Below are 14,247 nucleotides of genomic sequence, written 5' to 3'. Positions count from 1 at the left end.
CATACTTTATAAAACCGCTGCTACACAGGGTTTGGATGAGGTTTTGTCCAAGCTAGGCAAATCCAGGGAATCGTATTTCCATATATTATTTTTTGTCTAGAACAAGCTATTACTGAACTAGGTAGCAGTGGATGTGTGTAAGATTGTATAATGTTTATTTATTAGCGCAATCAAATTAGGAAAAAGCAAAGTCTTTGTCAATTTGGGAACCTTGAGGAAGCGCCGCCATCTTGGAAAATCTGTTTTATGTTTAAGAAATTCCCCTTTTACTCTGGATCTACCCACTCTAATGAACATAATAGTCTAGAACAACAGTTCTATTGTGCTAACAGTAAAAATACGCCGATGGAAATGAGCCCTAAAACGCCATGTCATAACCATAGTTACGTCACGTGTAAAATATAATAAGGAAGGTTGCGCAACCAAAGCACAACGCAGTCGGACCGAAATCACTAATGCTATCTTTGCGGATGCGAGAGAAAGCGGATGCCGTTACGAAGGTACCTACAGTTTCCGCGATTACAATATATCTAACTAAAGCCTGACCAGGAATATATGATCATTGTCAAGAGGGCGCTGTTATTCTAGGGTGACAGTTCAGTATAGTATGAAAAAGTTTGTTCCAGTGAAATTCCGCAACATGGCGCGTGATCATATGGCTTTCATTTTTATGGAAATGGAGACGTTTTTTATATTCTAACCTACTCTTGATAACATCTTGTAGCTGTTTTGGTAGGTACTCATTTATATAATGTTTTGTCTTTTCTGGACCTTAATAAATCCTAGAGAAATAAGAGCATTAATGCTTGATGCATAAAGACTAATTAAACTCTACAATTATTCATAGTGGCCCCAAATAAAGAACTACATGGAAACACTTATACTTTATAAAACATGCCGAAATTATTATTCAAGCTAGCAAACACATCAACGTTTCCGGTTTACGGGTGTAAAATTGTAACTTGTACTTTTACAATGGGTTATGGATTTTTATTTACTATATCAGCGCCAGTAAGCATAACTAGCAACACTACTACCATAGCATAGCGAGCGCGTCAGCGCGGATTCCTGGCCGAAGAGTGTGGCGTTTCGGCGGTTCCGTGGGAATCTGCCAAATCTTACACCGGAACAGACGACATAACAGAAAACCACCGTGTCGCCGAAATAAATTTTTTTTTTAGCTTTTAAGATTTTTATTACCTATTGTATGTATGTTAGTTTGTAAGGTATGTATCTATGGGCCTTAGTTGCCTGATAATAAATGATATTTGATTTGATTTGATTTGAATTGATTTAATAACTCTGACATGTTACTTAAATAATCTTACCGTCAAAAGCATGCTGAAGCATCTCTTCTCCGATGTCTTTGTACACCATGACTTGAGACGAGAATTCCGGATCGCTGGGCTGTAACGATAATGGAGTCTTAGAAAATATATACAAATATTTCTACGTTAAATCGTTCATGATAACCGAAATTCATAGTAAATAATCAGAATAGTACGACGATAGTATTCATAGTAAATATAGTTATTGGGCATCCGGTTTGCATAGTTTTGCAAAAGCTGAAGTACCTATTTTTGCCAAAGTGAGTTCAATCATGGAACTTGGAATTCAGTCGCTGTGTAAATAATGAAAAAAAAAAGGTTTTGTAATGGGGTTGGCAACCGTCAAAGGTTTGCATAGATGGCGCCATCATAGCTTGCTTTTTCTATGAGATTTGGCTTAAAGGGCTGGCATCCAGGGCATTAAAAAAACAAAAATTTTACACAATTCTAGGGATTGACAGGGCAAGCTATGATGGCGCCATCTGCTAAATACTTCGACCGGCCAACCCCATTGCCTTGACAAACATGTCGAGAGAAACATCTCTCGTTCCGTTATTTAATTAGTCTAATTAGGAAAAAGTACTAAGTTTGAATGGAGACAACCGGCGCGGCGATTCTTTTGATTTCAAATCTACTAATTTTACAATTCCATGATTTGATTTTACAAGTTTGAACTGGCATTATCGGTTAGAAAGCTTCTCACCATTAATCAATCGCATCGCCTAAGAGTCCGGTTAATACTTAAAGTAGGTACTTAAATTGTAACATGTAGCTTAATAAAACGAAATCAAGGAAAATCGCGCCTAAAAAACTACTTTATTTATTTATATATTTAAATTTACATCTTACTTACTAAACATTGAATAATTTTACGGTTTAGACTCGCGGCATGTCTCACAACAGTTTAAATTCGATTACTTACTAAACATTTATATTCTTGCCAAACTGTTACGTTTGATGGCGAGATGCGCTCAGTTTTATACACTTAACCTATTTAACTAATTATATACTTAGACTAACAGTTTCATAGGCCACACATAAATGTATTGTTTCTATAAATTGGTTTGTTTACATTATTTTTCCATTTTCTAATTATGTTCACTTAAAAAAAAATATATTGATCAATTGAGAAAATATTCTTTTAATCTCGTTTTTACTATAGACGAACGAGACGAACTAAACGAACGAAAAGGTTCACGAAACATTGCTCATAAAAATAAGCGATATTAATGCAAATCTGAGGACCCGGACGCTGACTGGCGAATAAATTAATAAATTTAAATACATAATTGGAGTTTGCAAAAGAGTCTCATTTTAATTACTAATTAAACCAAGCTCTTTGCTTTTACAATTAATTGTGACAAGCAGTTACGGTTTTGAAATGAATTGATTTATGCACTGAATTCGTTAAATTAGCTAATTCTAAAAAAACTTACGATAAGTAGAATTTTGTAAGTAATTTTAGATGTTGTAAGAAAAATCTTCTAAAAGTATCGGGCGGATCATGGCTACATAATACATATCATGTTTTTTTAATAGTAAATTACATACCTAGGGAGGTGAATTCGTAAATGCTCCAGATCGCAGTTTGTATGCGAAAATATGCGATCTGGGGCTTTATGAATATCCGCCCGTGGTTTGTCTAAAGTTTTACGTCTTGCCTTGGCCAGGAAGTGATTTCTTCTCGCGTAGCGGAAAGAAAATCCCACTTACGGGCCTAGATGACGTAAAGTCATGAACACACATCTTACGAATTATATTATTCGATTTTATAATTCAGATACTTTTATTCAGTATTACATTTAAGTGTCCAACAATATACAAACGTTGTTGTTTTGGCGTTTATTTAATATCGGAAAATAGCGAACTAAGCTAAGTTGGGGCTGAAACCATAGACGTATAATCCGATAATCGCGTTGCGGTTAAATCCAATATGGCGGCCACCCAAAATGAGCAAAATGGCCGGACGATTGGCGAGAAATCTTGTTACACCATCGCATCGGTCAAGCACTAACGAGCACATAGATGGAGATGAAAATGGCCAACATGGCCACCTGTCGAATCCCACGATATGACGTCACCATAAGCGTTCTGGCTCATATATGAGCCGTGGGAGCTGACATATTAAAACTTTGACGTCAGCAAGTGGAAAGTCGTCCGACATATATCTACTTGTCAAGGTACTAAATATAATACAAATGCAGCATCATTTCTAAACTCTTTCCAATTTTAATGTTTTACATTAGGTATACATTTTACTGTCGCTTAAGTAGGTAAGTGATTTGTGTCGGTGATGGAAATAGACGATTGTGATAAAACATATTAAGTCGAAAATTGTTCGACATGTCGAGTAAGATATGTGAGTGACCCATTTTAACATAATTAGTATGTCTGCGTCTCACTGGATTTTTTTAAATTCAAATTGATAAAACATATTCCGTAAAGATGATTACGCTATTATTTTAAGTCACGCTTTTATTTTGTAATTTATATACATATATTCACAAAGGGAAATTCGAATACTTTATATTTACATAGAATAGGTAGGTATATGCAGGAATAATCCTGTTTTCTTTTCAATACGGAAACATTTGCACGACGGGGTGAACAGGATGGTGTTTTCCATTAAATTTTCCGTCTATTGATAGAAACCCGAGCTGGGGCGAGGCAATCTCCCTGTTTGCCAGTGAATTACTACCGGAGATAGAGTTTCACCTTTACGCAAACTTTGCAAGTGTAGGTATCTAAATATATTTGTGTTTACTAAGTAAGAGTGCCTACGTTATGGCATCCTTTGTGATACCAACCTTGTATTGACTAACTTAGAAAATGGAAAAATGCTACATGGTACCTATTTACCTACATACATAACAAAAGACACAACCAATTTTAAAACTGCGTCGGCAGTAGGTACGAGTGAATTAGAGAACAATAGTTTGTCAAAGGACTGTCTCATTTCAAACATATACAGAGAGATTTTTTTTTTGTTCTTATTTACTGACAATTTGGTTTGACCGACTATACTCATGCTAATTTGATATCCAGAGAGGAATTTGTACTGAAAGGCGCTCTCTGATCTAGCGAATGCAACTAGCTTTTGCTGTAAATCAAAGCGCGTCATAGATGAGTTGCGCTAATTAGGTGCGCAACTAGGGTGTGCTCTAGGTACCTACTGGTTTTCTATAGGTACAAACTAAGTCCCGGAACCGAGAATTCCGGTTCTCAGCAACTCGCCATTGCTACATGTTCAGTGCCGGGAGCATTCCCTGTGTGCAACCTGAAGGAAATATGCGCACACTTGTAGCACAGTCGCTAGATCTGAATGTACCTTTACAATTTCAATTTATATCATTTTGTTATTAGGCTACCTTTTCACTAAGGTGGAGATGAAAGAAGACGCGTGGTAACCAAAGAATAGCATAGGGTGTAATCCAGCAGAGCGGAGAAGAGATATGGATGCAACCATACTATTAGTTGATTACCGCACGTCTCCTCTAATCTCCACCTCAGTGGAAAGGCAGCCTTATAAAGCTCGAATTCTACTCCTGACGTAAGTTATCAAAAACACCAGTAAATGTATAAAAGTTGGATAACATTGTGTTAAAGTTAGATTGAGACAGAAATACTTACATTGTGAGACCAGTATGAGAAATCGAAGTTGAAGCTTTTGGCAGCATCTTTGTTCCCAGGGGGTGCTTTCGGATTCACTATTACTGTAACAAAAGAAGATTGGATTGAGTTCATACGTACATAATGTTCGTTGTTCAACACAAGCACAAATATTAAATTATGAACGATATACAGGGTGCTTCCTGTAACAGGAGCAATAAATTAAACCGTAGGCTGTACTCCTCAAACTGACCAACATTTGTTCAGCAACTTTTCAAAATAACTCATGTTTTGATTTTTATTACACTTTAAAGTTTATTCTAAGACGCAATGTACTGCAAATTTTGTTATGTTTAAAGCGTGACAAGCAACGCCAAACACACTGATGTCAGCGTACATTGAAGGCAATATTTATTTTGTATGAAAAAGTGGAAGTCTAAAGGATTTATAATTTTTAAAAGTTGCTGAACAAATGTTGGTCAGTTTGAGGAGTACAGCCTTTGGTTTAATTTATTGCTCCTGTTACAGGAAGCACCCTGTATTATACATATGCTTTGATGTCAGCCATGTAAGGATTCATTGGCCCGTAAGGAAGGTAAAGGTTATCTAGTAATTAATATTTCTGTACGCTTGAGTCATTAACTGGCCTAGTTTTACACAATAGGTATTTTTATGATATAGGTAGGGAGGCAAACAAGCACTTAAATCGCCTGATGGTAAGCCTTTACCGTCGCCTATGGAGAGGGGTTGTCATTCTGAATCCCTAACAACGTTTGTCCTAAAGTCACTTGCCCTAACTGGTTTGTCCTAATGGGCACATGCCCTACCGATCAATTGTCATAACGATTATTTTCCATAGTGTAAAAGGTTCTGAAAAATGGTTAGGTTTTAGAACTTGCTGCCACAAAAGTGGGTTAGGTTAGGGTTCAGAACTGCGACCCTCGCAAAAAAGAAAATTAGCTTAATAACATTAGGATAAGCAATCAATAATTAGGGAAACCAATATTAGGGTTTTTAGTGTTAGGACAACTGATCATTATGACAAACAATATTAGGGAATGCAAAGATAGGAGAAATGACTTTAGGGATTCAGGTATAGATCCGTTGTAAATGCGTTAAAATGGGAGAACGCTCTTTTCTAGAAAGGTAGTAATAAATCTCCACCTTACATTACTGTTCATCTTCTTAGTTTTTATTACCTAATGCTAAAAAACGGAATAACTATAAGAAATTCGATATCGGATTTCAAGACTTATGACTTGATGGCAGATTTTGAAAACGACATCATGGTAGGTAATTATAATTAAACATAACTTAGTTACGCACAAGGATAAATGCTCATTGTCTAAATTGTATAAAGAGGGTGATCAATGACAATAGGGATGATGACACATGTTGAATTTTATAACAAAATCTAGTAAAATAAATAGCAAACGAGCAATTTATCACAATAATGTGGATATTAAACTAAAATATTAAAAAATTACAAAAATACAGAACCTAAAAGTTTCAAAATTTAAGTTTTTTTTAACTTCCAAAAACGATAAAAGTAAGGGTACCATTCGATTCCTTACATTTCACCCAAAAAAATATTGTATAGCAACTATATACATAAACGCAGTATTTCACCGACAAAAACGCAATTTTCTTGTTTTGTCCATACTACAAGATGGGCCCCCAGAGACCTTGACGTCACGTTCCCTTGTCATTTTGTATAGGGCGTTTCGCGAGTGAAGTGCGACTGTCGGCCTTTGACTACAATTTCTGACTTTTGTGTTACTTTTATGCAATGGGTCCCATATAGACATTTGATCCTAAAAACAAACCCGATCGATTGATACCATAAATGAAAATTAGTCATGTAGCCTATTTTGGAACAAAGCGACGACACTGTAAGTAGATCAAAATAATTTTCGTATTTTCACGTACTTAATTCGTCCTATCCTATCCCTACGCAATTATTGTAACTTCGTCGCACTCAACAGCTCGTGCATTTACAACGAACGCAAAAGTATATGAACGGTAGCAAGTGATTTTCAACTCTAGTAATTGCAAAACCAACCTCGCCTAATGTGAAATAAAGATTACATTCCAATACTCCGCAAAAAGGGTGGCGCACGCTAGAGAAAATTGTGTTTGATATTAAGTGATACTTGAGTTATAAGTATACGATTCATATTTTTACAGTCTGTAGCACACAAGTTTACCCTACGTTTTGTAGGATCACAAACTTTGTGCTTCAAATAACAGGAATGATTACGTAGGTTCTTGTGTGACGCAGACTGAATTAATTTTATGTTTTAAGTAAATGATGTCGTAAGGTTTAAGCAGCGTCGTTAGAAACTCTTTAACACCTGTGGCAGTGTCTGTAGAGGTGTTCTATACAAAGACATCCCTTACCAAATAATTCGCATAAAATCAGGGTTTCTTCACGCTTTTTTATAAACGGCGATTCATTGAAGAGCATGTGACATTCATGGCTTTTACCCCTCGTCGTCAAGTTTAGCCAGTTAAATTCTACCAATATCGAGGCGACTTTTGAGTTGTGAGAAGAGAATGTTCGAATAAAATTTGATTTTTGTGGGCGGATATGCTGAAACGTATTAAACAGTACAACTTGACAGTTTGCTAGTTGCATCACTTTACATTTGCACAAAAGTAGCTACATCACAAGCTTTCGAAAAACAAAACCGAATACTGCTCCTGACTGTTATTGTTTTCTTGATAGAACGCGAACCTACCGCCGTCACACTGTCTAGTCTCTCGTCCGATCAGTTCTTTTCATTGTCTCAGTGGTGAATCTCGTGAAAGAATCGGCTGAATCGACACAAGTGTGCGTGCGTGAGTTGTCAATGTGCGCGTGCAGCCGTGCCGTCGCGACGTATCGACCGACGCCGACGCCGCCGTGTCGCGGCCACTTCACTAACGCTAAATCCGAATCAGGTTTTACATAAGTTTTGTGAACTGTGAATTTTATGTGGAATGGAAAAAACCTCTTAGCCTTAAGCTTGCTTAAGGTTGACTGGTAGAGAATGTCTTATGGCATTAAGTCCGCCTTTTGTACTGTAAGGTTTTCTTTTGTGCAATAAAGGTAATTATATAAATAAAAAACCTATTTCTAAATTACCCTTCGTATTTCATTTTTCTGTAGGTACCATAACTGTTCAATTATTTTCATCAAAGTCGATTTCCGCTAAAAGACGTTCCCACTAAAACGAGTAAACCGGATTCGTCACCGACCGGATGGCTTCATCTGAAAATGGATTGCTAATCCGAGGTGTCTGCCGCCCTTCCGTTGCACCCCGCTGGGTGACTCACCGCTGCATCCTGCACTTTAATAATGAATACCTAATAGACTAACCTTGATGGATTCAGGGGTAAATGCGGGGTGGATAAATATGTTTTAAAGTAGAAAAACCGAAATATCTCATAGCATTGCTGCCTATATGCTACAACTGTGACCTAATGGCTCTATATGACCTGATATATAGACCTCGCGAACTTCCATGGCTTTCGCTCGACATAAATTTCATTCAATTATAGAATCTGCTCACAATCTTTCACGAGAATTTGTTGTGAAGTTTATGAAGCCATATATGAAAGCATTTTTATCTAAGTTGAAACGAAGACGGATCAATAAATCCCGGGATACACGGATACAAAACCACATCCCGAAGTAGAAAGAATAAAAAACCCGATAAAATCCTTATTTTTACTGAGTCTAATATTTTTCTACGGTTTACTTTGTGCAGGAAAGTGTTTTTCCTAGTCCAAGGTATCTGCCGCCCTAGTATCTGCCATCTGCCTGTTGCCGCCCTATGACTCATCGCTGCATCCAACTGCACGTTTACGATCTAATGTAGACCTTGAGAGAAAATAATAAAGTCTAATATAGAACGTAACTAACTTTATGAGTCAGAGTTGCATCCGACGCAAGTTACGGTCGACATTGAATCGTCTCGCTAATTGATTATATTGATGTGCAATCAAATGGCTATTCAGGAAGAGTATAGCTATCCACTGTAATTTAGAACGGACGGTGCATTTTATAAGGCCGCAATTTTAAATTCTATGAAGCTAATAGATTCGCATTTTTAGATCAACTAAAGGGGCACTGATGACGAGTCCGCCGAACGATATCGGACTGTCAGTTAAACGCAAAAGGTGACAGCTCCGAACAACTGACAGGCCGAGATCGTCCGGCGGACTGGTCATCAGTAGGCCCCTTAAAAGTTAGAAGTAATTGCGTCAATTAGCATTTTCTTAGATGTACAAGCTGTTGTGGTTGGAATCTCAAAACAAATGGAGAATATTTTCTCATGCACAGACGTAACTTATACAGTCGAAATGTTTTTTTTTTACGAATTAACGAGACTAACAAATTTGAAATTTGTGAATCTATTTATTAAAAGTGAGTGAAACCTTTCTGAGATCCAATTTTTCAGGATTCCTCCAGGAATGTCATTAAATTTTCCAGATTTGTGAGAGAAGTGCCGCGGCCAAGATAAAAGAAGTAATGCACCTATAGAGGAAGAAGGTTGAAAATAACCCTTTTACCAACTAAAGGCTTTCCACCCTTTTATTAGCCGTACAATCCTATCAGCCTGTTATTGTATGAACATGGCGGCCATCTTGGAAAGCGGAAGTAGGTCCGCGCGCCGGTTCCGGCAACAATACCACCGGAAGTTGGTGAAGCCTGCGCTACGACGGGCTTGAAACCAAGGTCATGACTGAATAACGTGTTTTGAATTCGATATTTCATTCGACACAATACAATACAAATACTCTTTATTGCACACCTCATTACAGAAAACAATACAAATAATACAGGAAGAAGAGGTTAAACAACAGGCGGTCTTATCGCTAAAAAGCGATCTCTTCCAGACAACCTTTAGGTAGCGAAAATTAATAAATTTATGTCATGTCAGTGGGTGTTTCATATTCAATATAAGAATTTTAGCACAGAAAAACACAATACAAAACAGTATAACACAAATAAAAATAAAATAAGATACATATACATATATACATATAAAAAATAAACGTAAATATGCCAGCTATAGGGAAAAGGAAGCAGGTAAAAGTATTACAGAGCAGATAAAAAGTGAAGTTTAACGAGTCTCTTGAAAGGCACATGTGGTGTACCTACAAAAAGCCTTTAACATACATACATGCAGCTAGATTTCGGTACGAAGAATACTAATGGATAATACAGAGACTGAAAAGCAAACTTTCAGGAAAATGTAAAGCAAATAGAACCTAAACTTCTATGACATTCATATACACCATTTAAGATTATACGAGGGTGAATCAAAAAGTCCTTAGAACTGGCTGTTTATAAAAAGTTTTTAAATGAAGTTTATTTTTTATTTTTAACTGTCATTATAACGTAATATTTGACAGTTGGTTTCATTCGAATTGTTCCCGCCGTTACATGGTAAATCAATATTTTGCGAAATAAGTCGACTAAAAGGTCCCATTATGGAAAAAAATGAGTTACGTGCCGTGATAAAGTACTTGTGTATGAAAAAAATTACTACCAAGAATTTTTTTTTGGATATTCAGCAAACCGTAGGCACTAGTGCTGTACCCTATTCCACCGTCGCTTTCTGGGTTGCCGAGTTTAAAAGAGGCAGATCTAGCTGCGAAGACGACCCCCGCTCCGGCCGACCCTCTACCTCAGTTAACGCAAAAACCGTTGAAAAAATTGAGAAAATGGTTTTGGACGACCGGCGACTAACAATTAAATACATAGCAGAGACTCTAAAGATTTCGTTTGGTAGCGTACATTCAATACTAACCGATGTTTTGGGTTTTAAAAAAGTGTCAGCAAGATGGGTTCCGCGAATGTTAACGCAGGCTAACAAAGACTTGCGTTTAGAAGTTTCGAAGCGGAATCTAAAGAAAATCTTGCATGATCCGGACACTTTTTATCGTCGTTTCGTAACAATGGACGAAACATGGGTTCACCATTTTGACCCTGAAACAAAAAAGCAAAGCATGTCCTGGAAACGGCCATCCTCCCCTCCAATAAAGAAATCTAGACTTCTAGAGTATTTCCGATAGCAGGTAAAGTTATGGCCTCAGTTTTCTGGGATGCAGAAGGAATCCTTTTTATTGATTATCTGCCTAAAGGAAAAACCATTACAGGTGCCTATTACACCGATTTGATACCAAAAGTGCGTCAAGCAATCAAAGAAAAACGTCGAGGAAAATTGAGTGCGGGAGTGCTTTTTCACAATGATAATGCTCCGGCTCGTCGATCACAAATGGCTCTCACTGCAATCCGCCAAGCTGGTTTTGAGATCTTTGATCATCCGCCCTACTCGCCAGACTTAGCTCCTAGTGATTCCCACTTGTTTCCGAAACTAAAGGAGCACATTCGCGGAACTAAATTTGATGACAACAACGCGGTCATGGGTGCCGTAGAGGAGTTTTTTGAGGCTCAAGAAAAATCGTTTTTTTATGATGGATTAGAAAAACTTGAAAAACGGTATAATAAATATATAGAACAAGAAGGAAATTATGTTGAAAAGTAAAAAAAAATAAAAATGATATTCGTTTGTTTTTGACCCTATTTCTAAGGACTTTTTGATTCACCCTCGTACATAGGTACATCAAATGCGCTACGGAATACGGCGTAAGTACAAATTGGCTTAAGGTTTTGTGAAGCTAAATCCTAAACCTCCCTGCATAGTTTGAAGACCAGAGTCATCGACATGATATAGCTTTCTAGGTATAGTTTCCCAATTTCAAATCTAAAGTACTTAAAGTCTATTTTTTTATTCGGTAGACTGAAATGACAGTTAATAGTATGAAATGACATTTCATGTTCATACTATTAACTGTCATTTCAGTCTACCGAATAAAAAAATAGACTTTAGTTTTCATTTTAAGATATATGGCATAGTGTATTGTATATTATTATTACGAGATTCACTAGCTGTGACTGGCTCGTTACAATTATCTGCACAGAACAAAAGAAACGAAACAAAATAACGTACAATTGTAATATTTTCAAGTTAAAACAAAAGAAATAAAAACGAGAAAATGCTTAATTACACTAATGAATGACATTTGGGTATAAAAGCGCGAAATCCCCAAACAATGACGTTTAAAGAGGTCAAAGTACAAGAGTGATTCAGTGAGGGCAAGTGCTGTTATTACACAGCAGGCCAAAGCTTGCCTCAGTCGAATCAGTATAAGTTAGATCTCCAGATCCGTAAGAAATGTGCTTAAGTGAAGGTCACAGTTAAACTGGATTACGTGAGGCGAACGCACAGCAATAGATGGGAATGTAACAGCAGTAATTGTGGGGAATGGAGCGGAAAATATGGCAGGGAATTTGTTAGGGCGCCTTTGCTTTAGGGCGCTTTTAGTGGACACTATTCTGTGAGAACGGACGTGAGTAGGGCGTAAAAGTTGGCGCAATGGCCTCCTTTTTTAACACGTGTTCTGGAGCGTACATGTTTCTTATAGCAGATGAGAGAGACAATCGATATTAAGCAGTCAGTAAAAAATACTACGTTACTGTCTGCCAATATTGTATTACAAAAGAAAACGGTAATGTAACGTAAATTTATGTTCTGTTTGAAGTTTCTGTCATTCACGCCCATTTAATCTTCAATATTTTATAAAGTCTGCTTTTAACCTATCAAGGAATTATCTACACAAAATCAATGCCAATTTGCCTCTTTTGTGAATAAATGTGTTTCACTGTAATCACTCTTCCTTATGGCATAAGATCGCGATAAACTCACGACCTGCCCTACATATTCGGATTTGGGTTATCCGATATATCCTGCCCCGAATAAGATTTCCAGCCACAAAAGATGAAATTCTAGCTGAAATGCAATTTCGGCCAAACATACATACAAAACGAAATAGAGGTTGCGGGAATTCTCTCTTCCTTTAAACCTAGCTTGGTACCTATACAAATTCAGGCATGTAGACAAGCGCTAATAGTGAATACTTAAGTAGCAAACAAGAACTAGATCATGTTACCAATGCCAATATACAAGATCACACAACACGAAGTTATTTTGCTGAGATGTATCATGTAAGTGAATAAAGAACAGCACTTCTGCGATCTTTTGTCGCTACTAAAGTGTTTGTTACTTTCATAAAGTCCTCACACACAGTTTTGAGCTAGTATAGGGCTGCACCTAGAACCTCCTTATATTTACGAAGAGGAGCATGTTTTATTTATTTATGTAATTTATTTCACACAAAACTAAATTTAAGAGAAGGTGTTTAGTGTGTGAACAACGTGTTTAGTGTCCACGGGGACTCGATTTAAAAAATGGTTAAATACATAGTACTACATATATGTTCAGTTTTCTTTGCATCGTAACACGGCAAATGCTCGCGTGTACAGTCGCCATCAGATATATCGGAGCGTCCAAAGTGCTCACAAATATCTGAACACGCCTCTATTGTCAAGGCGTTAGAGTGCGTGTTCACATATTTTTGAGCACCTCGGCCGCTCCGATATATCTGATGGCGACTGTACCTACTGCTTTAAATTCGACCTTACGTTATTATAAAAACACGAAGGTTGAGACGTCGAATATCAGAAAACGTAAACGCTATCAGTATTATTATATTCATAATTCAAGAGTTACTTAACTGCAACTTAGATAAAATAGGCATTTAAATTCCAGAATCAACTAGAAATTTAATATGCGTCAGCTGTTTCTCGCAAATCACCAAAAAAGCCAAAACTTCCATAAAAGCCGAGAAATTTGCATGAAAAGCAGATTTTATTGCCAATTTTCCATTTGAATGAACAGTAAATCCCTGAATTCGGGCCTCGACGACCGCAGAAAAAATGCTGACAGCCAAGGTCAATCGAGAATTGTGTTTAAAATGTTATTTATATAAGAAGCCTTTTTCATGGAATTCACGAGAATTTCGAAGATATTATAAATATGTACTTTGAGATGGAGCTGTTAAATATGAAATATTGCATATATTTAGCAAGAATATTTTATAGATATTAAAAGGATGGGATGATTAATCGCCTTTTCTGATAAGCACGGCATTTATATTCATACGTTTACCATATGTATGCAGAATTTTACGTAGATTAAATTCTTGATAAGACATCTAAGGTGACCGTTAATATACCCTCCAATAAATTGTTGTATGCAAGCAAATATCAACCAACAATTATGGACACGTTAGAATATTACTATTAAAATTTAGTAGATAAAGATAAAATGTATAAATTACACATTTATGATGTTGACTACGCGTTGCATCGAGCTGGGTTTTGGGAGATTAAGCTTGAGGAACATTACATAAAATG

General features: G+C 36.8%; 1 protein-coding gene across 1 annotated transcript in view; it reads right to left on the bottom strand.

The window, feature by feature from the left end:
* The window catches only part of LOC134654227 (kinesin-like protein unc-104), a 72,475-nt gene that overhangs the window by 46,333 nt on the left and 11,895 nt on the right, over window positions 1-14,247 (bottom strand). Inside the window, exons 3-4 of the mRNA XM_063509697.1 lie at window positions 4,959-5,041; window positions 1,329-1,407 (exon numbers count right to left, since the gene is read on the bottom strand). Coding sequence (XP_063365767.1) covers window positions 1,329-1,407; window positions 4,959-5,041 — 162 coding nt within the window. The remainder of the gene's footprint in view (window positions 1-1,328; window positions 1,408-4,958; window positions 5,042-14,247) is intronic.

Source organism: Cydia amplana, chromosome 14, assembly GCF_948474715.1.
Source record: "Cydia amplana chromosome 14, ilCydAmpl1.1, whole genome shotgun sequence".
In the NCBI taxonomy this organism is placed as follows: Eukaryota; Metazoa; Arthropoda; class Insecta; order Lepidoptera; family Tortricidae; genus Cydia; species Cydia amplana.
This window is presented reverse-complemented; position numbering and strand designations above follow the sequence as displayed.